We start from the raw sequence: 27,623 nt of genomic DNA on the forward strand, positions 1-27,623 counted from the left end.
ACCAAGCCCTTGGGTGTTCCAGACTCTCTTTGGCCTATAAACCTGTTTGAAAACCTGTTCCCAGAATTTAAAGCTTAGCTCAATTGAGGTCAGTATTATAGTAATGTCAATAATTCTACTGCTCTCCGCTTTCAGGCAGACCAGGACAATTCATCACTGACTTTATGTTCAGGGAAAGGCAACTTTTGGGAAAAGAGCTCTAACTTAAGCTACTTTATTTTGACTTTCTTTCCCTTAAAAAACAGTCCTGCCAATATTAATTTCTTTGGATTTTGTGCTTTCTAAACCTCAGCACCCTCCAGTGCCTGGAATTATTCTCTAAAACCAGACTGGTGCTGAATACACCAGATTTGGGACATCACCAGGGCAATGACTGGAGGCTTCCAGAAAAAGATCAAATAAACCATTGGGTCTGAAAGTAATTTTCCGTAAATCGGACTTATTGAAGTTCGAAGAGTTAACCTCTGCCTTTAGCTGGTTAGTTGGTTTTTAAGGGGTCTGATATGGAGCTCTACTGCCTAGTGGAATATTCTGGCAGGGTCAAGCTCTCTCTCTCTTAGGAGTCAAAAGCTTCATGAATAATACACGGATGTTCATCCCCTCTGAGCAGACAGCTCCACCTCTGGGCAGCTGTTAAGAGCACCTGCCAAAGTAATGAACTGCGTCCTCTTCCCGTATGGAGTGCCGTTCCTGGGGTTGGAGTTGGACTGATGATCGTTAGCGGTTCCACTACCATAAGATTTCCTCTTTCATTCTAGAAGCTGAGGAAGGGAAATGGCTCAATCTAGACATTTATTGGATCAGATAGAAAAAGTGTTCATTCACATCCAGGATAACACCATTACTTCTCCCTAGGAATAAACAGTATCTTTATATTTAGAAGAGTTTTCTCTTAATTTATTAATAATACAAATACAACTTCAAACTTTAAGGTTTCTGTGAATTGATTTGCTAGCACTGAACTAATTTTCAAATAGTGGAGAAATAATGAACTAGAGCTGCTCATTACATATTATCTTTAAGAATTAGCTGATCAGCCCTAGCCAGTTTGGCTCTGTGGATAGATAGAGGGTCAGCCCAGGGACTGAAGGGTCGAGGGTTCAATTCCGGTCAAGGTCATGTACCTCGGTTACAGGATTGATCCCCAGCTCTGGTCGGGGCCTGGGAGGCAACCAATTGATGTGTCTCTCTCACAGCGATGTTCTCTCTCTGTCTCTCCCTATCCCTTCCACTCTCTAAAAATCAATAGGAAAATATCCTCGGGTGAGGATTAAAAAAAAAAAAAAAAAGGAATTACCTGATCATATTGAGCTCCTTGTGGGCAGGGCCTAACACTTCTTTATTTTTGTATTTTCAGCACTCATCCCAGAATGATGCTTGGTGCATCACAAGCACTAAGTAAATTATTTAGATTTAGTGACTTAAATATATTTTCTTTTCCACACATGGGCAGAAAAATGGTTAAAGAACTGTAATACCTTAATGACCAGTAGAGGGCAATCAAGTTAGTTTTTAAACCCACTTTCAGTCCCAGTTCTCATCTGCAAAGACTTAATCTAGTCTCACTTAGTCTCCTGATTTCACTTTAATTCAGATACCAGCCTTTTGTGCTCTATCAGGACCCCCATTTTGGCCCCTACAATAGTGTGTATATAAGGGGATGCACCAGAGGGTCAGACTGGCTGGTGTGCATTGATTTATACACTATAGCTCTCTCTGTTTGGTTAATTCTCAGCCTAATCAAAACCACTTGACAAGAAGTAATCCTGAAAAATAAAAGACCACAATAGAACCACTGGGTACGATGTGGGCTAGGGCACATTTTTGGCTTTAAGCTTCATGCGGTAGAAAACTATCTATAATAATAAAAGGGTAATATGCTAATTAGACTAGAAGTCTTCCGGACATCATTCCAGACATCCTTCCTGACCAAGCCAGGGCCACAGGGAAGCCAGCCCAGGTCCTGGGTGCCTGCAGGTGGCTAGAGGAGGGAAGCAGCCTGGGTCCCAGGTGCTGGAAGGAAGCTGGTGCAGGCAGCCTGGGGAAGGAAGGCCTACTCTTGCACGCATTTTGTGCATTGGGCCTCTAGTATCCTATATAATCCTATATAATAAAAGGCTAATATGCAAATGGTCATGACGCCCTCACGCCATAATGACCGATCAGCAGGAGGCTGTGTGCACAGCAGGCACAGGTTGGCGGGGCTGCATGTGCCATGAGGCTGCGCCCCCCGCTGGACGTGATGCATTATTGTTTATTTATTAATAAATTTATATATTATTTTCATATATATTTTACTAATTTTCTTTCATCTCTGACACTTCTATTATAGAGAAAGGGCAAATAGCAATATTAAAATATTCCCTCTAATTAATTCCCTTTTAATGTGCACGAATTTCATGCACCAGGCCACTAGTATACAATAAAATACCAATTTCATGTAAAAGAATCACCCTCAACACATGTCCACATGTATGCCTATAGACAAGATCAGAAGAAAATGCAAATTTGTGGTTACTAATAGATGGTTTAATGAGACGTTAATACATGGAATAGCAAGGGTTTTTATCTTATTCATGTTTTCTTATTTTTTTCAGATATTTATAGTGCATATATATATATATTTCTTCTATATATAAAAAAAATTATGTGGCACCTCCCACCAACAATTTAGGAATGAGGAGGAAGGCATGACTAATTTTCCAGAAACAAACTTTAACAGGGCCTGAACACTTTGACAGTGTTTGCCAGTCTCCCCTCTGTGGGAAGGTGAAGGCCATCTAGAGAGTCATGGACATTCCACTGACTTGATTATCCCGTGTCCCCCAGGGGTCACGGCGCCACATGTTGTCTCACACATTCCTCCATCTATGTGGAGCAGGCAAGTAACAACAGCTTTAAGGGGGGACTTTTCTTCTGCATTTCACATTTTCTTTTCTTTTTCTTAGAGAGGGAGAGAAAGAAATATCAACGTGAGAGTGAAACATGGATCGGCTGCCTCCTGCACACTCCCTTCTGGGGATCAAGCCCGCAGCGTCAGCATGTGCCCTGACCCGGAATTGAACCCTGATCTCTTGGTTCCTGGGTCAATGCTCAACCGCTGAGCCACACTGGCTGGGACATTTCACTTTTCGATGTTGCATTATTCTATTTCCACAGAGCCCTGAGCTTTCTCCTATGTTATTTTCAGTCTCTTTGCACAGGGGGAAAAAGTCAATCAGTGTTTCTGGCATGCCAGCTTTTTATAAAGAGGACGCAAAGCAGAGCTTCCTGCCAGTCTCATAAAACCCAGGATTTACGTGAGATCTTTCATCTGCATCCAGTTAAAATGTTCCCTGCTAGGCAACTGAAGGCACATGGAAATCATCATTGGAAAAGGCCTTACTGTAAGGACTGGACGCAGAGGCTCAATTGTTGCTTCAGCTCCTCCTCCTTTTCATAGGCCTCGAGGACACTGTGCGCTTTGTCATGGTGATAGCAGTAGATTTTATAAATATCTTCCAGCGGCCCTTTAATCTGCAAGAACACTTCTCCTGACAAATGTAAAACAAAGGCAAAATGATATCAGGTCAGACCCAATGGGGACTTCACATACTTATTATTCAGCAACACTAACGAGTGTTGGTTGGGTACCAGTTTATGCCCGGGGTCATTCAGAAGCGGTGGAAAACATTAGTGACCTTCCCCCCTTTCCTTTCCCTTCTCGCCTCCCTCTTTTCCTCTCCCTTCTTTTTTCCTCCCTTCCTCCCTCCCCTTGTTTTATAAAGGAAAGGATAATGAGCTTAGGGGAGGTAGGCGGCCAGTGAAAGCTGGTTTTCTCAGCGGTGACTGTGCACCTGGCTCGTGTGCAGGAGCCTGGCGAAGGGCAGCCTTTTAGGGTCAGTCTGTGTGGGTTTGTATTGAGCTGTTCTGCCGACGTGGACAGGTTATGACTTGGACAATGTATTCTTACCTTCTGAGCCTATTTCCTCACTTATAAAATGGAAACAATAACAGATCCAACTTCATAGGGTCCTTATTAAAATTAAAGACACAGAGAGAATGTGTGTGTGTGTGTGTGTGTGGGTGTGTGTGTGTGTGTGAAGTTCAGAGTCCAGTATTACACGGTAAATGCTCAACATGGAGCAGCTATTGTTATGTATTAAAAGTATGGGAAGTGACATTTTAGGCACTAAAATGACATTTTCATATGTATTCCACCAACATTTCCTGAGGTTCTCTGAAAGGCAAGCAATGGAGTTTAAATGAAGTATTTCCTTAAGTGTTATAATAAAAAGATTTGGCCATTATTTCTGTTAAAATAATGGACATAATAAATAATGTTAATTGGATACTATAAACAAGGGTTATGACTGTCTTCTTCATAAAGTAACTTGGGCGGATTGTGCCCCGGCATTTAAGAAATTATTTTGATATTATGATAAAATTGGGTCTCTGACAGCTCAAATAGGTATTGAACAATGGTTTGACTTAATCACCCACTCTTTCACTTAAAAATGTGTATTAAGCATCCACTACCCTACCCCACACCTTGTTAAGTTGATTTGAGATACACTCAAAAAAATATGTGATAGGGTCTGCTCTCAAAAGCATTGCAGATTTGGGCTTGATAATGATTTGGGTTGCATTGATTGGGAGTGATATGGACTTACTAGTCTGGCCCTATTATAGTAACAACAAGTCACTCTTCCTTCAGAAATAGAAGTGCCCTTTGTATTTTCAACATGTTTTGCTCATATTAACGGCTCAACTCCCTGTGTATCTGGAAATAAGAGGTTATTTATCCTTATTAAATAAGAATAGTCAAATCTGAGTTTAAAAGAAATAAATGATTTCCCCAAAGTCCTAGCAACCTAAATTCCTAGTCCAGCACTGCTATGGCTGGTGTTAGTGGAATAATTAGTGTAGATATTATGATTATAGGTAGCAGGCAATTTATTCATTTTGTGTTCTCAAATTGTCATTTGATTTTCATGTTGTTTCTTGTTGGCAAAGCCAGGATTAAAGACCATATTCTTCTCCTCCTCCTCCTTCTTCTTCTTCTTCTTCTTCTTCTTCTTCTTCTTCTTCTTCTTCTTCTTCTTCTTCTTCTTCTTTTCTCTCTCTCTCTCTCTCTCTCTCTCTCTCTCTCTCTCTCTCCCTCTCTCTCTCTCTCTCTCTCTGGCATTATCCCTCCACACATCAGAGCTTTGCTGGACACTGTACAAAGTAATGCAGTTAGAAAGAATCAGAAATCACTGTCATGTAGCATTTGTGTGGTGACTTGGGGAATGACTTTAAAAAATTCTTTCCTCTCAATTCTATAATTTTTAAAATAGAAATAAGTAATAGTATCTCTGGAGATGAGTTTGAGAATTAAATGGGATGTAAAACGTGCCTGGCATTGACAAGTTGCTCAATTAACATCATTCATGTCTTAATGTTGCTCCACTATCTCTAGAATTAAAACACCAGTCCTTTTCTAATTTATATCCAGCCAATGAAAGGCTTTTCTTTCCTTTTCATTATATGGGATTTCCCTAAGATTGTAGACTGTGTGTGTGTGTGTGTGTGTGTGTTGGACTTCAGAAACTTAGCAACTGTGAGAATCTTGGGAACTGAAGGTATGAAGAATTCTTGTTTTGTCCCTGGGATTGTACTGAGTTGATCATTCTAGCAACGTAGGTCTTGTAGATTTGCTCTTCAAGACAGCAACACACATAGTAAGAAATAGAGTAGTTATAAGAAGAGGAAATAAAATAGGATAGTGACTAAATTTAGTTGGGCAAAAGATGCGGAGAGCCTCCCAGGGACAGAGCCAGGTGGCACATGGGAGTGAGGCCTTGGGCTGGCGGAGGAATTAGGCCCAGCAGTGGGAGTGAGCACCAGGCTCTGAGGACGCTCAGGAGCGAGTCAGGCGAGAGGCTCTGAGTGTACATAGCCCAGCACAAGATGAAGTTGTAAACATGTATGTTCGCTACAAAGCAGCATAGAAACAAAAGAAAGAAAGAGGTAAGGACACTCATAAATCCACACTAGAATCAAGTCAGAAAGTCAAAAAACAAAGGAAAAGACATTTATTTCACACACAATGAAACCATTAATTGTAAATTCCTTTGTATTTTCTTTAGCACAGTGGTCTAGTTTGAAAGAATGTATACCTCCCCTTAACAGCAGTCAAAGTTTCTATTTGTTCCCAAGTAAAATTCTGTTGGGGCTCTAATAATAATTATTAAAGTTAAAAGGTATTTAAGTACTCTAATTGAAAGCCATTTATTCACCCAAAGGCCACGTACAGCTCTGGCAGGCAGAATATTTGATTTCCTCCCAGCCCTACCAATGTATTCTGCTTCATAACAGTGCAGATGAAGCGATGTGTCTTGCAGCAAGAAATGATTTCGTTTCCACGGTAACATAACTGGCGGCTGCGTTTCTTTAGTGGTGAAGGGCAACTCCTCTATCTAATGTATGTGGGTTTGAAGGCATGATTAGAAGCGGTGAAGGGACTGAGCCAAGACCAGGGAAGGTAATTTCACTTCTGGCTGCCTGTCACAAAGGCACCAGCATCCTCTAAAATAAATATGACTGTCGTGTGCTTCTTTTTAAAAATCCTACAACCCGACATTCTGCACTAGCTGGCATGCAAAAGGAGGGAAAAAGGAATGCGCCCTTTTAAATGTCCTATTTATCTCCTTTAAAAACAAGTCCCAAGGATACTGAGTGCATTTTCTGTCTTGGTATCATTACTCCTGTGTTGCATGTTGCTCCCTTCATTAATGTAAATATATTCATGTTCCTCTTGCTGCCCACCTCTTTTTTTAAAAATATATTTTATTGATTTTTTACGGAGAGGAAGGGAGAGGAATAGAGAGTTAGAAACATCGATGAGAGAGAAATGTCGATCAGCTGCCTCCTGCACACCTCCTACTGGGGATGTGCCCGCAACCAAGGTACATGCCCTTGACCGGAATCGAACCTGGGACCTTTCAGCCCCCAGGCCAATGCTCTATCCACTGAGCCAAACAGGTTAGAGCAGTGGTTCTCAACCTTCCTAATGCCACGATCCTTTAATACAGTTCCTCATGTTGTGGTGACCCCCGATTTCATTGTTACAAATTGAACATAATTAAAGCATAGTGATTAATCACAAAAACAATATGTAATTATATATGTGTTTTCTGATGGTCTTAGGCAACCCCTGTGAAAGGGTCATTCAACCCCCAAAGGGGTCGCGACCCTCAGGTTGAGAACTGCTGGGTTAGGGCAAGGCCCACCTCTTTTTTACTTCCAGACCAGCATGTCCGTGCCAGGATGTGCCAGACCAAACCATGAGGCCTCTGAATTATCCTGACCCTACTCCAAGATGAACTTCCCCTCAGGGAAGTAAAACAGGGTTAACCAATGATAAGCAAGCAATCTTCTTGTCCTAGGAAAATGGCATCCAATAAAAAGAAGTATAGCCTTTACTTCATCCTTATATTTGGCAACAATTTAATAAGTGACAGTTATGCACCAAGCACTTTGGTAGCTACCACAGATCCAAAGATTCAGCATTTCCCTTAAGGGACTTGTGAAGGGAGAGAGGAGAGCTAACTCATGTACCACACGATGTGGCGAGTATGTCAATAGAGCTATGAAACACAGAGGGTCACCTATTCTGCACTTTTTTCCCTGCAACTGCTGGGAAGTCAGCATCTTAGCTGAATATAATCTTTAACAGAAAAGTTTGTCCACATATTATTTTAGTTGTTGTTGTTAATCTTCACCCAAGGATATTTTCCCATCAATTTTTTGAGAGAGTGTGAGGGACAAGGAGAGACACAGCGAGAGAAACATCGATGTGAGAGAGACACATCGATTTGTTGCCTCCTTCATGCGCCTGACCAGGGCCGCGGATCAAGCCTGCCACCAAGGTACACGTCCTTGACAAGAATTGAACCGGGGACCCCTCAGTCCTCGGGCCCAGGCTCTATCCACTGAGCCAAACCGTTTTCATGCACCTGACCAGGGCCGTGGATCAAGCCTGCCACCAAGATACACGTCCTTGACCAGAATTGAACCGGGGACCCCTCAGTCCTCGGGCCCAGGCTCTATCCACTGAGCCAAACCGTTTAGGGCCCATTCTGTTCTTGAAGACCTTGAGCTATTTCCATAACAGTCTTCCCTTGAAATAGGAGCTGAGTGAAGGCAAGCGCACAGAGACACATTGAGGGAGCAAGGTCTGTTCAGAGACTGCAATTGGGCTCATATAGCTGCCGATGCCATGTCCGTGCGAAGTTTCAGAAGACGCTGCATTGGCCAGCAGCGGCCAGGTCCAGAAGGACCTTGTGTATCAGCAAAGAGTGGGAACTCCAGCCTGAAGGTGATGGAGAGACACTGGTGGGTTTTAGGCAGCAGCCTAACACGATTGGACTGTCTTTCCGAGAGATTAGTCTGGGACTCAGTCAAATGAAAGTTGGAATTTGGGAAAGAGTTAGTGAGACGGGAAAAGAGAAACCAATTGAAAGGCTTCCATAATAATACAAGAAGTTACCGATGAGGGCTAAAACAGGAAGTTATAGCAGTTAGGAGAAAGTGCTTGATTACCAACAACCATCTTTCAGATTCTGGTTTTACCGTTTACTCTTGTGACATTTGGGAAACTGACTTGACTTCTCTGTTTCTCAATTTCCTCATTGAGAAATTGGGATAATAACAATTATAGGGCCGAGTGAAGATTAAATGAGTTAAAGTATTTGGTGTATTGATATCAGCAGCTTGAATGTGCAAATGCTGAATAGATGTTAGCTATGACCACTAAAGCAAAAGCAGGGAGGATGGAGAAGAGGGAAAGAAAACGGATGTTAAGCATATGGGAGAGACGAAGAGGGTAAATTAGGTGTATCTCAGGATTCTGGTTTCAGTGACTGTGTGGATGGACAACGCTGACAAGATAAGGAGAGAGGTTAAGTGGAAAGATACGAGTTTAATTTTAGATGGACTGAGTTTGAATCACCCATAGTATATTCATGTGGCAGAATCCTTTTGGACTTGTATACTGGACTCTGGGATTCTGGGAAAAAAGATCTGGGAAAGAGATGTAAATCTTGGGTAGTAGGATTGATATCAGCAAAGCCAATGACAAAATAGTGAGAAAGGCTGCAAAGAGACTGAGCAAGTTTGCTGGTAAAAGAGCCTGCTGTTGTCCCCCAGTGTCAGCACTCGCCCTTCTCTCTAGCAATGGAATTTTTGCTGCCCGAAATAAAAACTACATTTACCAGCCCGCCTTGCAATAGTGTGGCCATGTAATTAAAGTCTGACAATGGGATATAAGTAGAAGTGTCCTGTGATAATAGCCAGGAACTTGCTTTAAGAGGCAGCTAGCTCATCCTTTCCCCCTCCTTCGTCACACTTTCCTCCGTTCTGCTGCCTGGAACTTGGATGCTACCTTGTCCATGAAGATCTGGGGGCTGTACCCCTTCCCCCCACCCTCCCCTACCTTCCCTCTGAGGTTTGAGCATCTGATCGATGCTTCTCTGGATCTGTTTTTGTTCATCAGTTTATGTTGTTCATTATATTCCACAAATGAGTGAGATGGTGTGATATTTATCTTTCTCTGACTGGCTTATTTCACTTAGCATAATGCTCTCCAGCCCAGTGAGGGCATGAACAGGAGTGGGGTGGGGGGCAATGGGAGAATAAGGACACATATGTAATACCTTAGTCAATTAAAAAAAAAGATCTGGGGGCTGGAAGAAGCTTGCATCCCAGAGGACTTTGCGGGGCAGAGCTGCCATGCAGGTCTAGATTTAAAATGCCTTTAGGCTTTTACACAATAGAGAAATGAACATCTACCTTATTTAAGCTAGTAATGTTTTGTGTTGTTTCATGTTTCTCCCAGCTCAACTTAATTCCAACCAACACACTATGTTTTTTTCTTCTCCCATAGGAAAATATTTGGAGAGAAATCATGACTAGTTGAAAGTCCCCTCTTTATTAGCCATGAAATTTAATTTTTTTAAAAAAAATCTATGAAAATATCTCATGAATTGGTACTTATGAAGAGTGTTATGGACTAAACGCTTGTTTCTCCCTGAAACCCATATGTTGAAGCCCTGACCCCCAGTGTAATGGTTTCCCGAAGTGGGGCCTTTGGGAGGGAATTAGTTGTAGGTGAGGTCATGAGGGGGAAGATCCCACAATGAGCTCAGTGCCCTAATAAGCAGAGGAAGAGACACCAGAGCCTTCTCTCTCTCCACCAGGGGAGGATATGGGAGGAGGCTCACTGCAAACCAGGAAGAGGGCTCGCAGCAAGGACCAGGCACCTTGACCTTGGTCCTCCAGCCCCCAGAGCTGTGAGAAGTAAATATCCCTCGTGTAAGCCACCCAGTCTGTGGTGACTTGTTATGGCAGCCTGAGCCAAAAAGACAGAGTCTATAAAGTAGGAAGTTACTTGTATTAACAAGAAAAAAAATATGCAATAAGTTTAATTCTGAAAACCAACTACCATGATGTCAAAAGAGAATTTTAGTTAAAATAAGCATAAATTAAGGTCTAAAATATATTCCAAAAGGAAGTTCTGTGGTTCTAATAAAAGTTGTCAAGACAGTATTTAGAATACAGAGAAGGGGTAGATGGCTCCAAGGAGAGAAGGGGGATATGACCCACTCTCTGGAAAGAAAGTCTGAGATCAGGTGAGATCTTAGCCTCTGGCTGTCACTTCCCTGAGTGCCATACACAAGTGAAAGGAGTTTACAGGCAGCCTTTACCCAGGAGTGCCAAGGAGAGCGCCCACATCTGCTTATGCTCCATGGACGAGCCCCGCTGCTGAGACTAAACAAGGCAGTAGGTGAGCCTGCCAAAATGCCAGAACACTTCTGGGATTTCTCCCTTTGGTCTCAGCCTCCTTCTGTTCTCCAGTGGAGAATACGGTGAGGAGGGGAAGTGAGAAGAAAGAGGATGAAAGGGTTAATGATGCTTGCAGAAGCCACCATTCTTTGCCCTTGGTCTCATTTAGTTCCTACCTCACTTGGGGATAAAGCATACTAAAAAAAAGATACCCCAGGGACCCTGGTTAGGGTTATGAAATTCACACCAAAGGCAGGTGCCAGGTGGTGGTACATGCAGTTACTGGATTAAAGCAAGCAAATCCTTTGAGTATCAATTTTATTAAGATATTTTGGGGGAAAAGATTATTTTCATATAAAACAGTAGAATTGAACATTTACATGAATTCTTAAGATAAAATGAGACTATAAAGTTATTTCATGCCTGTGGCTTCAGGTCATAATTCCACATTCCCTGGGGCTCATCATATTTCTCTTCTGACAACAGGAATATTTCAGTAAAAGATTTTCAGAAAAGCATGTTCATTGGATTGGACAATTCTGAGGTCTCTGGTGACAGGGTAACAGCAATTTCAGAGGAGTGGTTTTAGGAGGGAAGGAGAGGTGAGGAATGGGACCAGTGAGGGTAGCTGGACCATACAGAGAAAAAAGAGAGAAAGGAAGGGGGCCAGAATGGAGTGTGGGGTCCTGCCCCATGACCACCACTGTGTCCAGGGACAGATAGGATAGTGTCATAATTGACATGGAGTCTCTCAGAGGAGAGGCTATTCCACTACTGAAGCAGCATCCACCCAGCACATCTGGCAGTGGGAGGTGGCCTGGCAGCTGGCAGGACACACTGGGGGACATTAGTGGGTAGTGAAGATAGATGGTATCTATATGTATAAAAGCCTAAGTGACCGTCACAACCGAAACAACCGAACGGACAACTGAACAGGCTGTGGGGGGTGACCAGGCCGGCAGGGGGGATAGTGAGGGCTGACCAAAGGACTGAGCAGCAGGCTGCGTGGGGTGAGCAGGCTGACAGGGAGGGCAGTGAGGGGCAACCAAACAACTGAACAGCAGGCTGTGTGGGGTGACCAGGCCAGCAGGGGGGGCAGTTGGGGGCTATCAGGCAGGCAAGCAGATGAGCAGTTAGGAGCCAGTGAGAGGGATATCTGACTGCCCGTTTAGGCCCGATCCCCACTCTGGCCCCCTTCCCAGGATTGGGCCTAAACCGGCAGTCGGACATCCCCCGAGGAGTCCTGGGTTGGAGAGGGTGCAGGCTGGGCTGAGGGGACTCCCCCCGCCATGCACAAATTTCGTGCACTGGGCCTCTAGTATAATATATAACATGACCTGTGTTAGGAAGAGCAAAGGTTCCCTTCTGACTGTCCATAATTACTGATGCTCTTGGGGGCAAATCAGGCTCTCACTATTTGTCTGAATCATGAGGTTGGACTGGATGCTCTTTAAATCCAGGGCTAAGTTTGAGAATACGGCTGTTTATTTTAATGGTAACTCACGGTCTCTTCCTGCACCTTTCTGACATCCTGGATACTTTAACTCCGATAGGGATTTTGATAACAACGGGCACATTAAGAAAACATTGGCTCTTGGAAGTTGACTAGGCTTATTGTGGCGATCATTTTGCAATGTATACATGTAAGGAATCATGATATTGTACTAATATAATGTTACATGTCAATTATACCTCACCAAATAAAACACTGTTTCTCTGAGAGTTGAAAGTTAAGGTTTCCCTTGGCTGGATTAGGAAAAGAAACAATAACATTTCCCTTCTCAAGGTTGGTAACAGTGTTAGGAGGTCTCTGTTCTTAGGCCAACCCATAATTCTCCATTTATCACATCTTAGTAAGTACCTCTCTTGAGATTGCTTGCCTCTGCTACAGCTAGTTGCTCTATGTTACCCATCAGCCTTTGAAAATAGCCTGGGAAAAACCACAGGCAGACTCTGAGACAACAGAGTCATTGCTGCGTTCCCTCTGTGTGCTGGCCAGTATACGGAACACTTCTCATTATCGCCCTCTCCCATTCATTTCATTCCTCCAGTAACTGTCTTTTGAGAACACTGTCTTAGGTGCTGGTGATACAACAGCAATAAAGCAGGAAAGAATTCTCCCCTCATGGTTCCATGTTCCAGAGGGGGTGCGCCCTGTGTCTTGTATCTTTCTTCCATGGAGGACTAGCTAGCCCCACTTGAAATATGAACAAATGAATGTGGCATCCATTGTTAGTTGTTTATCCATTCTTCTTTCTTTCTTTCTTTCTTTCTTTCTTTCTTTCTTTCTTTCTTTCTTTCTTTCTTTCTTTCTTTTTCCCCCCCAAACGAACAGAATTTGGAACAGCAATGCACCCAGTTAAAAATACGGACCTTTTTCAACCTCTGGTAGTTAGGGGTGGCCAAGTGTATGTGCAAGTGTGTGTTTTTGTATGAATGCATATGCATACAAAATGAAACGTGTGTGAAATGAGATCATGAGATACAGGTAGAGGTCACTGGGAAGGGCTTCTGTCTCCACCCCCCAGGGAAAAGGCTTTGGGAGGAGGTGGTTTTGCTCTGGTTTCTTGCAGGAAGCATGCTTGGCAGTAGAGTAACCATCTTGAGGCCATGAAGCCAAATGCCAAATACTATGAAGGAAAAAGCCGCAAGGAGCCAGCAGGCAGCTGCCCCAGTGAACTATTAAATTATAGATTTATTGTTATTGGAAGGGGAAAGTCCCTATTTGGTTAAGTCCTTTGGGCAAAGTTTCTATTCCAAGCAGGAAAGTGCAGTCCTAACCCACCCACAGAGCTAGTGGTGACAGGGCCAGAATTAAAACAAACCTTCTCGCTCCAAAGGCCGCGTTCTTTCCGGGCTATTGTGCACTTTCAAGGTCTGCACCTCTGCCAACCCACTTCTCATGTTCCCTTTCTGGCCGCTGGGAAAGTATTCAGGGACTCGGAGAACTCTTACACTCATAGAATGTAGTACTTTATTTCCATGTGTTTTCTGTGAAGCATTTGACATTTCACAGCTCCATTCAAAAGGGACTGCACAGCTACCCCACTGACCTCCATCAACCAGCCCCCGCAGCAGAACATCCTAGAATGTAATGCTCTCCTCAGTGAAGGAAGTGTGGAACTTAGTAACAACCCACCCTACTTTTGTTTTAATCACAAGAAACACGTCCTCATAGTCCTGGGACCCATTCTCACCTCACTCATGTCCTGGTGCCTGCCTCCTGCCGGTTTCCTCTTTCCTGTGTGGATGGATGTATACTTGACCCTGAAGCCTTTTCCCTCTTTTTTTCTGGCATATTCTTTGAAGCTGACAGTTTTCCTGTTCCTGCCAACCTTTGGAATAAAATGCCCTGACCTTTCAGCTGCTGCTTCTGGGTCTCCTCCTGCCAGCCTCACACATTCCAGTGCGCAGACTCTCCTGACCTGTCCTAGCCGGGCACAATTCACTGGGTCAGGCCTGTCTGTGTTCTGAGTGAGACACACACACACACACACACACACACACACACACACAGAGAGAGAGAGAGAGAGAGAGAAAGAGAGAGAGAGAGAGACACACACACACACACACGGTAACAATAATGATAGTAGAAAAATGATTCAGGTGAGCTCATTTGTGGCAACACAACATGCACTGTCCGTAACAATGCTCTTCTCACAAAACCTGCGAAAGGCGCAGACCCTCTTTCAGGGGCCGACAGGAGACAGAGCCTTAGCAGAACAGAGTGCCGCCGGGGAACAACAGTGCATCACCCACCGCACCTTCAGAGAACGGGAGCCTCTAATTGCCTTTCTCTCCGAGGATACGCCCACCTTCAGGAAGGACCTGTGAGAAATTGCCGTTCCTTTCCCAGAAGCTTCTTTCAGCTCTGGTTCTCAGCCCAGTGTGCATGAGGTGGGCACATAAAGTAGACTTGAACATATCTGTGACTCAGTTTTTTCTTTAATACTGTGGGACATGACAACATTTTTGCAAATGCATAGAAGAAGGCACAGCCCTGTTTTGCTGGTTTATTGCTATGTGACAAGGCACCTTAGAATTCAGGGCCTTAGACCAACACCTGTTTTGATTTTCTCACAGGATTGTGTGGTTTGGCCAGGATCAGCTGTGGGGTTCTGCTCCGCTTGATGTCTTCTGGGGCTACAGTCATCAGCGGGCTTATCTGGCTACATGGTCCAAGATGGCGCATTTTCAAGTCAGCACCTTGCCAGGGGCAGTGGGAAGGCTGGGCGAAGCTGGGATGCTGGGACCGCTGGGCCATGGTCTCAGTCTACACACGCTCAGGTCTGATCTCTCTCCATGGGACCTCGCTGGGTAATATTCCAGCAGGGTAGCTGGACTTCCTAGGTGGCAGACTTCCCAAATCATGAAAGTAGAAATTGCCAGCCTCTCTTAAGGAGTAGGCCCAGTCGTTGACACAGTGAGTCTCAGGGCCATCCACAGACAATATGGGACCAGACCACATAGCAGTGTGACTACCGGGAGGCTTGCTCCATGGAGGACCCTCTTTGGAAAGTGGCTACTGCAATTGCCATCCACTGTACCAAATGTCCAAATGATAGTCAATATGTTAAATAGCCCTTCATAGAAAAACCTGTGTTGCCATATTAGGTATGTGCATTACTAAGTTGCATATATATTGGTAGCATTTAGAAACCACACACACCCAGTGAATCTGATTTGTTTGAAAAACATGATCAGGATCTCTGGAAAAAAATTCACATTTTATTCATTGTTATGTACATAACAAATAAAGCTTTGCAAATAGATAATATTCTCAGGATAATAAGTAAAATCCTCCTCCTGGTTTATCTAGGTATCAGGAATGTTTCCCTTTGACAGTAGAGCTGTGAAACACAAACTCTCATGCGTGTCATCTAAGGACAGAGAAATGGGACACCTGTGTTTTTCATTTTGTGGTAGCCTAATTTTGGAATACTTCACCAAGAATCAGTTTATCTTATGAAATGTAAGAACTCTGGTGAAAGATGGTTAGTGATGGAAATTGCCAGTGAACTCTGCATTTATATGGCTACCACAGATGGGTCATGGAGGCTCCTGGCACTACCCTCCAGCCACTTTTTAAAAATATATTTTTTTATTTATTTCAGAAAGGAAGGGAGAGGGAGAGGGAGAGAGAGATAGAAACATCAATGATTAGAGAGAATCATTGATCAGCTGCCTCCTGCACCGCCCCCCACTGGGGATCGAGCCCAAAACCGGGGCATGTGCCCTTGACCGGAATCAAACCCGGGACTCTTTGGTTGCAGGCCGATGCTCTATCCACTGAACCAAACCAGCCAGGGCCGCTTTGTGGGTTTTTTGTTTGTTTGTTTGTTTGTTTGTTTTTTATTTGGGTAACATGGCCATCCAACTTATTGGTAATCAATGTAATAAATATTAAAAACATTCATTGGGTGACAGTGGTTAATATGATCATATAGGTTTCAGGTGTGGGTTTCTATGTCACAAGATCTGTGTATTGCACTGTGTGCATTTCCCATACTCTCCTGCCTTGAGGCCTTTGTGCCATTTGTCATTTAGAAAGTCATTTGTGCCAACATCCACCTGCCCATATCCTTCAAGTCCCCACTCAAAACCCACTTTCCAAATCAAGTTTTTTTCTCATCATCTGAGGTGAATTAATCTCTTCTCGGTGTATTAATTAGCTATTGCTGCAAATCACCCCCACATTGAAAGGCTTAAAACAGAGAATTGTCTACAATTCTCTGGGCTGACAATTTGAGAAGGGCTCGGCTGGGATGGGCTGTCTCCGTGCGTTGGGCGAGTTTATTCATACACTGGCAGTCTGTGGCTGGGGGCCAGCTGGCTGAGGAGGGCTTTACTCACCTGGGCAAGGCCTTGATTGTGTTGACTGGAATGACTGGGTAATTTGAGCCTTCTCTCTCCCCATGCAGAGAGCGGATGTCACAATGCTGTTGTAGAACATCACTGTTGCCACACTTTATTGGCCAAAGCAAGCCACAAGGGTAGCCCAGATATAAAAGGCAGGGTGTGTGTGTGTGTGTGTGTGTGTGTGTGTGTGTGTGTGTGTGTGAAAATATGACTCCTACTCTTTATTTTTCAAAAACGGGCTTAATGTTTTAATATTTCATTTTAAATAATCTTCCTATTTTTTATAATCTACCTCAAAGTGTAACTTATGATTAGTAAATTTGAAATTCTGCACATCTTTGTTTTCTCTGTAAACCATAATGTTTTTAACTCTTTATTTTGAATTAGTTTTATTCTTAGGGAAGAAAAGTTGCAAAAATAGTACCAATAGGCTCCAAATATTCCTCACTCAGCTTTCCCAATGTCAACATCTTACACAGCCCTAGTGCAGTTGTCAGAAAAAAGAAATGAAGGTTGCTTCAGTACATTTAACTAAACTACACATCACATTTGAATTTCAACACTGGTGTCCCTTCACTGTTCTAGAATCTATCCGGGCTCCCACTTGCATTTATTTGTTACTTCTCCTTAGTCTCCTGCAGCCTTTAAAAGACTACAGTTTCTCAGTCCTATCTTATCTTTAATGACTGACATTTTAGAAGAGTACTGATCAATAATTTTGTCCAGTATCCCTCGTGTGAGTTTGTCGATGTCTAGTGTTTTCTCATGGTTGCACATATTTTGGACAAAAGTACCACAGATGTGATTTTTTCCCCCTCAGCACATTGTATTACAAGTTTCATGATGTGAATATGTGTTACTTCCTGGTATCATTGACCTCGATCACTTGGTTAAGATGTTCTCTGTCTGGTTCCTCATTGTAAAGGTACCACTTACCTTCCCCTTTGAGATTAATCAATACTTAGAAGATACTTGGAAACTATTAAAAGTATATTTCTCCTCAAACTTTCATCCACTAAATCTAACATTGATCAGTGGATTTTTGCATTAACAATTATGGTTATAGTGTTTGTCTAATAGTAACTTTCTATCTTCCTCTTTCCTTCTACATTTATTCATTGAAATATATCATAAGGAAGAGCTTTCCTTTCTCCTTGTTTATCAGTGTGGACTCAATATTTATTTTATCCTATGGATTAAAATATAATACAGGCATTATTTATTGTGCTGCTCAAATATGTAAACTATAATATTTTAAATTGGGAAAATACTCCCCTGTGAGCACAGAGGCACCTAATAAGCTCAGAGAAAATTCTGCTAAATAGAAGATATTCAAATTATGATTACAAATCTCTCTAGATTAAAATGTGTAAATATTTGGGTGCAAATGTTTTGACAGATACTATCTTTGCCTCCATTTGTGTGTGTGTGGGTTTTTTTGTTTGTTTGTTTTTGAAAAATTAAGTTCATCAAATAAGCTGTTTTTATTTATGGTTTTGAATATTTTTCCAAACATAGATATTGTAAAACCTGGTACAGGATATAAGTTTATACTATTAAATAGGAGCTCCATAAAGAGTTTCTTTCCATAAGTCATGCTTTCCAAAATATAATCACAAAATTTCAAAATTAAATATTTTATACAATATGAACTCTTATTGTTTAATTTTTAAGTTAATTCCTTGTTTTCATAGGGATACATTTCCCATTTGAAATTTTTTTCAATAATTGCAATTATAAAGATTAAAAAGATGAAATTACTCTTTTCCTTCGTGTGTTGAATATTTTAACTAAAAACTTTCAAATAATTTTTAACAAAATGCAATTTCTAAAAGCTGATTAGTGACCAGCAACAAAGAAAATGTGACATGAATAGAATTATTTTTTAAATTAACATCAACTTTATCTTTCAAATATTGTATGTAGTTCTTTCTAACTTTGTACATATAAAACTGTGAATTTTTACTAATTACTATTTCAGTTAATGTAATAGCACAGCTTTATTACATGTGCACCATCATCAATCCCAGCACATTTCTGCTCCATAGAGTTACTTCTATAGTAAAAAAATTATTTTACTGTGATGCTGAATTCCATCAAAATATGCATTTGTATTATCATTTGCAGTCACAAGTTTAATTTTTAAAGTTACTGTAGTCTTTACAATAAGGTCAGAAAATTCAACTTTGACACAATAAACTTCCAAAAGCTTTTCTTTGATTCTGTGAATTGAATTAAACACTTTTAAATTATTATTGGAATTAATTGATTTTCTATTTTTGTAAAACTGTCATAATTGGACTGTCTGCAAATTTCTGATTATGATGTCAACTCATTGCTTTATATTTCTCACAGGCCCACCCAAGGAAACTTGGAATTAAAAATGAGAGAAATTAATGTAAGATAACTGTCCCTTGACCTAAATGAAGTCCAGCTGCTTGGGGTGACTTCTGCAGCCGCATGCATACATCACGTGCACTTGGGCTTAAAGATATAGGTCAGATGTCAACAAGTGGGGTCCAGGTGGGGAAGCAGATTCAAAGTGGAAGTAGCAACATGAACAAAAAGCATGGACAGCAAAGGCCAAATGTTTTAAGCGAATGGGCACCGTCATTAACATAATGACTATCTTTTGATGTTGGTACTTCCTCAGCAGATTTCTGTATTTTGATTGTCTTATGGACCCTATGGTGGATGGTGAGTATTTTGCGTGTTCTTTGTTTATCATCAACTTTCTTGAGAAACGGAAAATCGATACTTAATATTTTTAAACATGTGTACACTCAACCTTGTTTCTGAATTGGTTTATTGCCAAGTAAAATAGCTATAGATTTTATAGACAATAACAAGTTATATATTTAGAGCATAAGATAGATGACTAACCTACTGTAGTAGCAGCCTCCCACACATATTGCACTTACACCTAATCTTTAATTCCCTACATGTCCCACTAAACCCACTGACTGTTATCCTGGTGGCTTCATGCCTCTCACAGTCATGGCATGGGCCACCCAGCATGGGCTATGACACACTGGCTGCTCTATCAGCGGACAGCAGGATCTGCAGCATCAAATATCTCTCTCATCCCCAGCAGAACAGGTTGCAGTTAGCTGTTGCTAGCTGCTCATGTTCAAATGTCATTCTATCAGCCAGTGCCCTGCATGCTACACTTCAAAGGAAGATGTAAGTTTCCTTGAGACTAGAAAAGGTGGGGAAAGGAGAGATGGGCTGTCTTTCAGTGTTTACCATGTGTTGCAGCGAGAACTCTGTCAAATGCACCTGCCTCTGACCTTCTACTAGGAGACACTGTGTCAGAAATTGAAGTATAATGTAGAGGTCTTACCAAATCTCTTGAAATGCAACTATTAAGAGTGATCCTCCTTTCAAAAGGAGAAAATCCAAGGCAAATGCTAAACTGGACTTAATGCTTGAACAATAGCCTAAAATAAGGATGTTCTAGGCAAATCAGGCCACATGTGTCCTTCTGGGAATCGAACCCTGACCTCCTGGTTCATAGGTCAATGCTCAACCACTAGGCCACCATGGCCGGGCTCCTTAAACCTGGAATTGTCTTTGACTCTGGCATGTACAGTCAACCACTGAATCTTCTTTATGCTTTCTTAATTCTTACTGTATCCACCTAGGCCTAGATGCTGTTACCACATGCCTGTATTACAGTAGTTCCCAAACTTATTGGTCTAGGAATCATGTCCTCATTCTATCCATTCTCTTCACAGCTACCATAGTTTTATTTATCCAGAAACTTTGTGTCTCATCACACCCTTGTTGAAAAAATCTTAATGTTTCCTTATTATCTACAGAGAAAATTCCAAACTTAGATTCTGAGTATAGTCCATTCCTAGTCTATACTTATAGATTCATTTGTCATTCCTCCCTTGCACAAATTCCTCACTCCAGCTTGACTTGATCACTCCCCACGTCCTAAACACACTTGGCATTTGGCATTTGCTGTCCATGCTTTTGTTCATGCTTCTATTCAGTCTTCCCAAGCTATACCTCACTTGTTGAAATCTGACCTATATCTTTAAGCCCAAGTAATATTTTCAAGAGTCCTGCTCTGATTCCCCATCCAGGAATATTCTCTTTATCCTCTGAAGGTCTGCAGTTGTATAGAAACTACTCTGGTGGTGTATTATACTACACTACAACCTTTAAGGAGCTGCTTGATTGCAAACTTTTGCAGGATGGAGATGAACTCTTTCATCTTTTGATATTGAGAATGCCATGCAGCAGGAGTCTGTGAACATGCTGCTGCTTAATAACTATTCATTGAGTGAATTAATAAATGAATGGCTAATAAATCCAAACAAAAGAGATAATGAATGACATCTTCACTCTAGAAAATATTTTTACAATATATTGGAAAATATATTAATTAACCCAGGCTGCCACAGCAAAATAACAAAGACTGGGTGACCTACACAACAGACATTTATTTCCCATGGTTCTGGAGGCTGTGGAGTCCAAGCTCACGGTGTCAGCAGATTCGATTTCTGGTGAGGACCTCCGGAGTCCTCACATGGTAGAGGGACAGAGGGAGGGAACTCTGGTCTTTCTTCTTCTCTTTATAAGGACACTAATCCCAGCACAAGAGAGAGCCCCTTTGGACTTCATCTAACCCTAAATTACCTCTCAAAGGCCCCACCTTTAAACATCATCTCATTGGGGTTAGGGCTTCAACAAATAAATTTTTGGGGAACCCAAATGTTCAGTACATAACGAGGACATTTAATCACAAAAAATGATTGAATTTAAGCCTGTCTGTGGGAGAATCTTTTTGAGTGAATGGGCATTGTGACCTGTAAAGTCCTATAAATAGCCAGGTTGATTCACCTTTCATATCAGATCAGCCTTGTTTATTAATCTTTGGGTCATTCATAAATGCTAAACAAGATCAGTATCATGCCATTTTTATAACCCTGATTTCCACTAACAAATAAAGACATAATGGGTAAAGACATAAGGTGTGTATTTGTGTCTCTGTATCTGTCTCAAACAAAAAGATCCACATCAAACATATAATAATGGCTTTTTATGGGGAAGACAGTGGCATTGTAGAGGTATATCACCCTGAGTGCTCCTGAACTGTTTTGGTATTTTTGGTAATGAGCATATTTTACATATTATGTTGAAACAGAAGAATGATTTTTAAATCTTTTAAGAATTCTTGGCCTACATGGCACTCTGTATATGAGATCCTGATGTCGCAACTGCCTTCAAAGAGTTCATACACAGTATTCCTTTGGAAGCCCCAAGAAATGAAGAAAATAAAAATGTGGCTCAACCTATTTCCAATGATAGCTCTATTGTTTTCAAAAATCTTACCAGAGTAAGAAAATAATCTTACTGTGAGAGTAAAAACATATTTGGAAAGCAAATATATAGTAAAAAAAAAAAAAAGAAAGGCATGGAAAAGTTGAACTTGTGTGTTTCACAAATCATATAAACTCTTCACACAAAAAGAATTTACAATCCCCAAATCAATGGATTCATAGGTATAAATCTGAAAAACATTGTGATTAAAATCAGTAAAGCTATTGAAGTATTTAAATATTTAATTCTCTTAAGGATCAAGTACATGTTCACCATAAAACAAAATGAGAACATCTGGAAGGCAAAGAGGTTGAAAGATTGAAAATAAAAAAGCAAATGGTGTGTTTAGTGCTACTGAGAGACTTTAGCAAATGGATATCAACCCATTTCAAAATAAATACAGAGTTTGTGTAATTACAATGAGCCTGAAGAGGGGTGTAGCATTTATATACCTCCTGGGAATTTGGGTGAGTCAGAAACATAAAACCAAAGCAAAGGGAGGGTATTGAAATATTATTTCCTGCTGTATTGTAGAACGGAGAAGAGAATAAACATACCGACTACTTGCATGGCCGGTTCCACGTCTGCTGTGGCCTCTTCCAACAATGACAGCAGCTTGGCTGATATCTGATGCACGGATTCAATATTGCTAAACAAGCTATCCACGTCCAGCCGATCAATCTGAAGAAAAACAAACACTGAGTAGCAGCTAATAGAAAGAGACCCGCTGTATTTAGGATGTTATCTCTCACAGTAAGCATTTTGTATGCCAGCCCACCATTTCTGTAAACACCCTTCTTTAGGATTTCTAGAGGAAATGTGCAGTTTTTCATGCAAGAAATTGCGATGGTGCACTTGTTACCTCTGTCTTTTTCTCTATTTTAACTAAATTTTTGTGAGTGGTGGTACATCTACATATGCTTATAAGAATCAGAGTGTGAAGAAGACATGGGCCAGCTAACTGGCACATTTATGAACTGTCCTCCAGGAGGGTGTGTACCTGGGCATATGAATTTCGAACACTGTACTGCTCACACAGCAGAAGTCAGGCCTTCCTCTAGGCAAGAAACTATTTTCAAAGCTGTTTTAAAACATACATGTTCTCAAACTGATGACAAGTAGTTGTGCTGAGCTGTTCCTGTTGTTGTTTTTTTTAAAGAAATGTGAATAGAAATTGTTAACAAACATGTTCTGCTAATTAAAGATTCATCATATCATTTCTTCATGAACTGGTGTTATCATTCCCAGATCTTATGGCTGGTATTTATAATAATTTACCTATTCATTCATCCATCCTTTTATTAAATACTAGAGGCCCAGCGCACAATATCACGCGAGACCCAGACCCGCCGTACCAGTGGGACCCAGACTGACTTCCACCATGCTGGGCAGGACACGGGACCCAGACCCACTCCTGCTGTGCAGGACTGGAGGTGGGAAACAGACTGACTCCCGCTGCACTGGGTGGGACGTGGGACCCAGAGTCAAGTGCCCGCCCACACATGTGCGCCTCGCTGCGCACGCAGCTTCCTGGTGACCAGTCTTTGGTCGTTCCGCCGTGAGGTGTCACAATCAAGGGGTTTTTATAATAGAGATATCCTGAGGACCTTGTATGTACCAAAAATTATAACAGAAGCCACACTCTGTCAGAGGCATTGGATGATTAGTGGAAGGATGGTCGCCTATCCTAACCAATCTAAGTGGAGTGTGTCTTGATTTTGCTGTATCTTGCTCAAAATCTTTCTCTTGAGTTTAAGTTAGATATTGCATAATCAAACAGCATCTACTTGGGTCAGGAACAGATCGGTACAGGCGCCACTGGGCAACCACAGAGAACAGGAGTAGGTGCCTCCTATCCCTCGTTTATTGTGCATGAGGTTGTAGGTGAAAAACCAAACCACCAATAATCACGTCATGGAGGTACTAGTAGAGCTGATAGTCAAAAACCCAGGTCAGCAAAATTCAAAGTTAGAGAGAGTTAGAAAGTTGAGCTAAAGATCAGAAAGAAAGAAGCAGAGGAAGTAAGGGAAATTGGCAACACTGAATATAAAATAAGAGACAGACTTGGAGGAATTTCTGAAGATGAGGTCCAACAACTGCAGCTTCTTTCTCATGCTCTCAGCATCAGTGTCATTGGGTGTGCCACATCCATTTAGTGGGGAGGAAGGAGGCAGGCACCCATCTTTTTCTCTTATCCTTTTTGACATTGACCCATCTATTGTTCCCCATACTGGACATGGATACTATTGATAAGGATATTCTGTTATTGAGCATAGAAGCATCACTTCACATTGAGCCTTGTTTGAAATGTGGTGACTATGTCAGTTATTTCTTATGCAATATGGTCTGACTGTACATGTTTTTTCAACCATCCTGGGAAATTCCTCACTTTTCTATCATCAGTCTTGACCTCAATAAAACTTCCAGTCTCATCTGTAATCAAATACTATGTGATTGTATGTAATGAGTTTATTTCAATATAGTGCTATACAACTTTTTTTCCTATTTTTGTGTATTCTGAAATTATCTTTATCTCTATAGTACATTATTACATTACAATCATTATTAGCTCATAGGGTCTTCAACACAGTATCTCACAAAATGTTCCTTCGTTAAGCACTCACTTTAACAGGATAGGGCCTATGTGGCTCTTCTGCTTAAAATCTATGATATTATTATATAAGCTACCTAAAAGCAGATGATGCTTTGCTAATACTTTTTTTTTACTGTCTAAGTCTACATAATGGCTTGTCTCATAGAGAAGAACACCGGAATAGGCTGGATTTTGTTGCTATAGCTAGCTCAAATTGTGTCAAACAGTGTCATCTGCCACAGCTAATACTTTTAAATGGCTACAATGTCACATAACTCTGAGTACCATGGATTGAATGAATTATTTATTCTGAGTTGTTTTATGCTTTGGTTATTAATTGAATCACAAAGGTGTACCTTTGCCTAGTGCAAGATGTTTTTCTCAAAAGTTGTGAATGTATCAAATTTTTGTAGGTTGAGTTATTTTAAGATGTATTAGTAAAATATTTCTAAAAATCATATTTGAAATAAATCCTTCTAATAAGTAAAATTTCATCCCTAATTTACTTTCTTTGTAAGATTAGATGTAGTTCATACAGTGTACCCTATTATTATTTCATTTTGTTGTGGAACCTTTATTCTGAGGAACTTAAAGTATTTCATATTTATTATTTCATATATCTTTCCAATGTCTCTGTAAAATACATACAGTTTGAATGCAGAGAAATTCATGAAGAATGAAGAAAGGTGTCAAGCTTAAAATGATGAAGTTCAGGAAAGAGCTAGAACTGGAAAATGACCTTTTAGTGCTATGCCTTAGTCCATTACCAGCAAATATTATGAATAGAATACTTTGCCATCTCTGTTTGGATTTTGTTTGTTTGTTTCTGAGTTTTTCACTAAGTTATCATTTTTATAATTTATTTCCCAAGGTCAGAATCTTGTATATCTAATTTAGATTTTAAATTCAGTTAGCAAGGATCTAATTCTATATCTATCTCTAATCTTAGCTCAATGCAATGAATATTAAATAACAAAATATAGGTTTTTATTTCATTTCTATCTGAAAGATAGAAAGGATGAAAACATTAATTGGCTCGGTTTCAACCGCCAGTATCACCACAGGCCCGTGGGAATTCTGTGAATCATAAAATGAATTCACAGTCAGTCACTGCTATGCCAAGGGACAAACAAAGGTCTGGTCCCAATAAGCTTTTAAAACCGGTAGATGATTTTATAATTACTGATATAAATTCAAGGAATCATTTACGTAAATTTACTAAACATTTACTAGGAAGAGGAAATGCTCTAAGAGCTTAAGTAGAGTTATATTTTAAATGGATTAAAAATTCATTATTTTTAAAAAAGATTTCATTTAGGCATACATTATTCTATATATAATAATTTAAATGTACAAAACAGAAAATTAAAGGTCAGTGTTTTTGGTGATAATTCTTTGCTTTATACAAATATTCATCACAGAATCTATTTCAAATAGCAAGTTCCCATTACATTTAAATAATTTTTGCTGAACATACAGTTGCATGTATCCAAAACCACTCAGGTAAAAATGTCTAAGTAAAGGAAAACATCTATAAGACTTTGTCAATTCAGAGACTGTAATCAATGGTATAGAATTACTTTGCACCTGACAAGCACCGTACACTCCTGTTTTCCAGAACATTCCTTGCACTTACCCGCATTTACATCCTAGCCCAAACCCTTCCCTTTCCTCACAAATGCTTTGCCCTCACATTACTTTACAACATTCTACCCATCTGAAATGGACTATGATAATGATAGTGTTTGCCCATGTCTCTGCCCTATTTGCATTTTTTGGGAAGGCCCCAGCACCTCTATCCGATCTGGTGAAACTGTCGGTCATGATGCCCTTCCCCCTGTCCCACTCCCCACAGTGATGGACATGTGACATAGCTGACCGCAGAGAATGGGCAGGTTCCCAAGCAGAGCTAATGAGACTCCTCACTGGTTTTTAATGCATGGTCACTGGGAAATAGAAAGGCTTGGCTTGTAAGCCCTAATTATGTAAGTTTCTGTCTTCAGCAATCATCCTTGTGCAGAGTTTGAATGAGATAAAGTCAACAAAGAGAAGGGAGCTAAGTCTGACAGCCTCATTTTAGTTCCTGGATCAACCTCATCTGAAGCAAGACATCCTTACTACAGAAGTTGATAAAATGCCTTTTTATTTCCTCGAGTTTAAATTTGGTTACCTACCACCAATAAAGGACTGGTACACGTTTCTTTATCTCTGGCCAAAATCTCACTTTCCCCTAAGAAAACTTTCCAGCTCCCTTGGTTAGAATTAACCTCTCCCTCTTCTGACCTTCCATGACACTTGCTTCCTATTACTCAGTGCTTATATTGAAAGATATCATTCATTATTAACCTGTCTCTATGTCAAACCTGTGAGATCCTCCAGGACATTTGTCTTTGTGCATTATTTGAGTGCCCCACTGTGTCTAATCCAGTGCTGGGCCCACACCTACTCCCTCAAAAATAGTTTGACAATTTGAATTGAATTGAATCACTACAATTCATATGATCTATGTACTCTGGGGAAGCCATCAATAAAATGTTCTTTGCAATCACTCTATTGGACTCTGAATAACAAGTATGCAGAGATCAAAAGTGGTTTAAAGAAAGAAATCAAAGTCACCTAATTTGGTTGTTCAAAATATCATTTTAAGTGAATACTTTATAATTTTCTACTTAATTTTATCTAAAAAGACCAACTGTTGTGCTCAGTTGGGCCATTAGTCTATTTAGAAAATTTGCTGACAGGCCAAACTTCCCTTCAGTTTACACTTGGGAAATTGCTGTTTATTGTTTTCTGTTTAAGGAGCCTGAGGCACTCAGCTTGAGTCACAGGGAGGAATAACCAAACATTCTTAGTTTGATGTGTTGTGGAGACTTCCAACCAAGAACACCTTTAAAAGTGCACATTGAAAAGACATCTAGGAATAATATTTTTTTTAATAAACAATGAACATAAAAGTCATTTATGTTTATTGTAGAAAGAGAAAGAAGGAAGAAAGGAAGGAAGGAAGGAAGGAAGGAAGGAAGGAAGGAAA

General features: G+C 40.8%; 1 protein-coding gene across 1 annotated transcript in view; it reads right to left on the minus strand.

The window, feature by feature from the left end:
• The window catches only part of ARHGEF38 (Rho guanine nucleotide exchange factor (GEF) 38), a 154,473-nt gene that overhangs the window by 50,529 nt on the left and 76,321 nt on the right, over nucleotides 1-27,623 (minus strand). Inside the window, exons 3-4 of the mRNA XM_014544715.1 lie at nucleotides 22,557-22,680; nucleotides 3,386-3,533 (exon numbers count right to left, since the gene is read on the minus strand). Coding sequence (XP_014400201.1) covers nucleotides 3,386-3,533; nucleotides 22,557-22,680 — 272 coding nt within the window. The remainder of the gene's footprint in view (nucleotides 1-3,385; nucleotides 3,534-22,556; nucleotides 22,681-27,623) is intronic.

Source organism: Myotis brandtii, unplaced genomic scaffold, assembly GCF_000412655.1.
Source record: "Myotis brandtii unplaced genomic scaffold, ASM41265v1 scaffold38, whole genome shotgun sequence".
Taxonomy (NCBI): domain Eukaryota; kingdom Metazoa; phylum Chordata; class Mammalia; order Chiroptera; family Vespertilionidae; genus Myotis; species Myotis brandtii.